Source organism: Salvia splendens, chromosome 16 (genome assembly GCF_004379255.2).
Source record: "Salvia splendens isolate huo1 chromosome 16, SspV2, whole genome shotgun sequence".
Lineage (NCBI taxonomy): Eukaryota > Viridiplantae > Streptophyta > Magnoliopsida > Lamiales > Lamiaceae > Salvia > Salvia splendens.
The window spans coordinates 662,397-666,203 of NC_056047.1; the positions used below are offsets into that span (position 1 = coordinate 662,397).

General features: G+C 31.2%; 1 protein-coding gene across 1 annotated transcript; it reads left to right on the top strand.

The window, feature by feature from the left end:
• The first annotated feature begins 852 nt into the window (after positions 1–852).
• On the top strand, positions 853–1,343 carry LOC121771227 (VQ motif-containing protein 10-like). The gene has a single exon (XM_042168001.1). The coding sequence runs from the start codon at positions 920–922 to the stop codon at positions 1,199–1,201; it is 282 nt and encodes a 93-aa protein (XP_042023935.1). The 5' UTR covers positions 853–919; the 3' UTR covers positions 1,202–1,343.
• Positions 1,344–3,807: the final 2,464 nt, after the last annotated feature.

Sequence of the window (3,807 nt, forward strand, 5' to 3'; positions counted from 1 at the left end):
GCTCCACCTAAATTTTATTGTGGATGCAAGTCTGGACCACACACAAGTTAGGCTGATATATTGACCAATGTTTAGTTTTAGATCGATTATAAGACTTGGAAATAATTGGATCTTGAAAATTTTATTTAGAATCAATGATTAAATTGCAACTAGTGTATGTCAATGAAAATCAAATATAGAGGCTTCCTGCACAAATATAAAAGAGTGTCATATGAACTACTTGTATTTCTTTTTACTATATAGTGGTACTTATTAAAGTGACAATGCAACTTCTAAAGTACAGTATTTTAAATCAAAGTGGAGACAATAAACCGAAACCCTTCTCAAATAAAAACCGAAAACAATACTGGAAATGAGCCACTCACTCCTTAAAAGGGGTTATAAGGGGGAGAATTATCCACACTTATATAGAGGAGCTAGGATCATCATCAAGTCGATGTGGGACAAGATTTAAGTTAACACGCCCCCTCACATGTGGGATGGAATGACACATCGAATTTCAATCACGTGGGTAGGCAAGAGAAAAGATAAAGAGATAACTCTATCATCGACTTGTATCGGCTCTGATACCATATTAGAAATGGGAAGAGTTATTCACATTTATATAAAAGAGTTAGGATTATCACCAAGTCAATATGAAACTGAATTTAAGAGTTTTAACGAGCAATTCTCAAATGACACGTAATCAAACTTTTTAAAATGATGTAAACTTCCAGCGAGGTAAGTAATCTCATCAATTATTTATTTTTCCCAATCGCGTGGTTTGACTTGATCCTTGCAATTGCATGAAACGACGGTCAACTTATTTCATCTCTCAAATCCGTACACACGCCCACCCGTATAAATACTCCTTCTCAACTCAATTAAATCACAAATTAAACAAAACACACACACACACAGCGAAGGAAATTGAATCGAAATGGCAATGCGCGGCGGCGAAAGGAGCGGAGTGAAGGTGGTGATAATCAACACCGAGTACGTGGAGACGGATGCGGTGAGCTTCAAATCTGTGGTCCAGAGGCTCACCGGGAAAGACGCGACGGTGGCGGAGTCTCAGCCGGGAATAAGAAACGAGGCCGCCGCCGGCGGGTTCTGGAAGGCGCCGGGGCTGGATAAGATGATGTCGTTCAAGGATTTCGATAGGATGCTCAAGGAATTGCCGCCGCTTGATGAATTATACAGGCTTTACGCCGATAATTAAGCTTCCGATTTGGGGGATTTGGGTTTTGTTTTCTCACAATTCCATTTTTACGTATATATGAATAATTATTTATTTATTCTTTTGGATTTTTGCGGTGTGTATATATATTGTTTATAATTATTTTCTTATTTATAATATCTGAGTCAGCTGATTAGCCTGAATTGGACGTACCAACAATTATCTTTGAGGTTATATTTTATTTGTTGTCATTTTAAATAATGGCAAAAGTTATACTAAAATTTAGATTTTATTGCAATTATTTATCACTAGCTAGTATTTTATAGGAGTATAAAATTGTACTAACATTGATAAATCAAGAGAATGTCAATGAATTAAACGACATCATATGTTCATAAAAAAAATAATATTTGAATAATTTCAATATATCATAACTTCATGATTTTTCGAATTATAATGCTCGGGTATTTTTCTTGGATTAAAAATTACAAGAATTAAAGAAAATATAGGTACAATTAAAGTCCAAATCATTTAAAATATCATTCTGAAAGTGTCCAAAAATATGTTTAAATAATAAATATCATTCTAAAAGTGTCCAAAAATAGGGTCATTTGTTTATTAACTTAAAATTATAATTATTGGTTACCCCAGTGAGTGAAAAATCTGCCCAAGTTAGTAGACCAGATCATGAGTTAGTGCAGTTCTATATATTTATAATTAATGGAGTACTACTAGTAGTATTATTTACCCCAGTCGAAATCAGATCAGAGTTGGTGAAGTTTTAAGAAATTAACCTACATAAAAAATATGTGGATAATTTATTTTATGCTTGAGAATCTAGTTGATTAGAAGTTAGAACAAATAATTTAACATTTTGATAGTTGGTGTTAAGTTGTTGAACGCATATCTATATGTCTAATAGGAGTATAATCTAATTCTGGTGTACAATCGTTGGTCCACCGTATGGTAGAACAAATCAGATTTTGCTCAACAATTATAGACCTCATTATATCAGTTTTAATATTGAGAAAAAGAAATATGTATATAACATGATATTAAACAATAGGTTCACAAGAAACTGAATTTACGTTGTCGAACATAGTTAAGAAGGTCGTTGGCACTTGGCGGTGTTGGCAGCATATGGATGCAGCGACTCGACAATGAATGACGGAGTTTCCACATCGTGTATAGGTGGCAGCTTGGCCCAATTTAACAAAAAATGTCCTTAATATTTTTCGGTATTGTAGTGACTTGACCATTTCCTCTACAATCCAATGACTAATAAATTAATAGTGATAATAACTAATTTAAGCTCCTTATTAAAAATTCTAAACAGAAAGGATTAATCATTTAGAAAAAACTAATTAGGTTAACCAACCTTAACAAAAATTGTTGGGTTTATAATTTTGAGAATAATTTAATATTAATGCATATTATAAGGTTAGCGGAGCTACAACCATTTATTTATAAGTATCATTTACTGCCTATATCCCTAGGTGTTTTATTTGGAGGGTAATTTTGTGTTGAATACAGTGATCCATTTAAATTATCACTTTGAAATTTGATATCAAACTTTTTCCTAATATTGTTTTCGATATGCAATTTCTCAACAACTATAGTAAACACATTAAAGCGTATACAATAGTACATAGAATTTCCCAACACAATTTTTTATGACACTGGAGTAATGTATTTAAACAATTTATTTAAAGATTGATTATAGTTTGGATTAGCTTTTGTAATATGGTTTTAATTTGTTGTATTGTTGTCATTTTCTCGTGATTGTTTGTTGACGACCTGAGAGGTATTGTTATTCCCACTTATTTTTCTCTTATTTTGTGTGCATGTAGTTCTTTGTATGTGTCTTTAAAGTATATTAATTACGGAGTATAATTTATGGCAAATTTGTTAGTTCCTCAAACTCTCCGAAGACATATTAGCAACCAAAATCATATATAATCATAATATGATAAATATCCAAATAATGACACAAGATAGATGAATTTTATTTGCTGAATCAGGTGAAGGAAACAAAGCAAGTATACTTCAACTGAACTTAGGTTTATAAGGAAACTTCCTAATTTTTTTGTCTCAATAATCGCCGAACCATAAAAAAATACAAACAGTTGTACAATATTGAAATATAATCTCCAAAAGCTGAATCAAGTTTAATTAGGCGTAAATAAAAAACTATTTCTTTGTAGAATAATTTAACCAAATCAAACTGAAACACTATTAAATTAAGTTCGAATTTTTTGATTGGATTGGATTGGATTTTCATTTTCAAAATTCAAATTTTCAGTTTGATTCAGACTGGTTTTTCAAAATCAAAATCAAGTAGTATTAGTATTTTACCATACATGAAAACTACCTAAACAAAATAATTTGACATTCATACCACGATAAAGTTGAAACATATATAATCAAGTGAACTCAAATTTTGAAACCATTGAAAGTAATGATAACTAGTACTCCACACTAGTTATAATTGGAACCCTAAGCTATATATGTCATTATCACATTCCATTTTCTTAGGAATATGATTATATACTATTTTCATACATAACAGTAAAAATATTGCAATGATAAGACAAAAAGTGAAATTAAAAGAAGAAAAAGGGCCAAAAAAAGCAATACATTGTACAAAC

Bases quoted from the DNA above. Each gene is read 5' to 3' on its own strand.
- LOC121771227 (XM_042168001.1), top strand. From the start codon at position 920: ATGGCAATGCGCGGCGGCGAAAGGAGCGGAGTGAAGGTGGTGATAATC.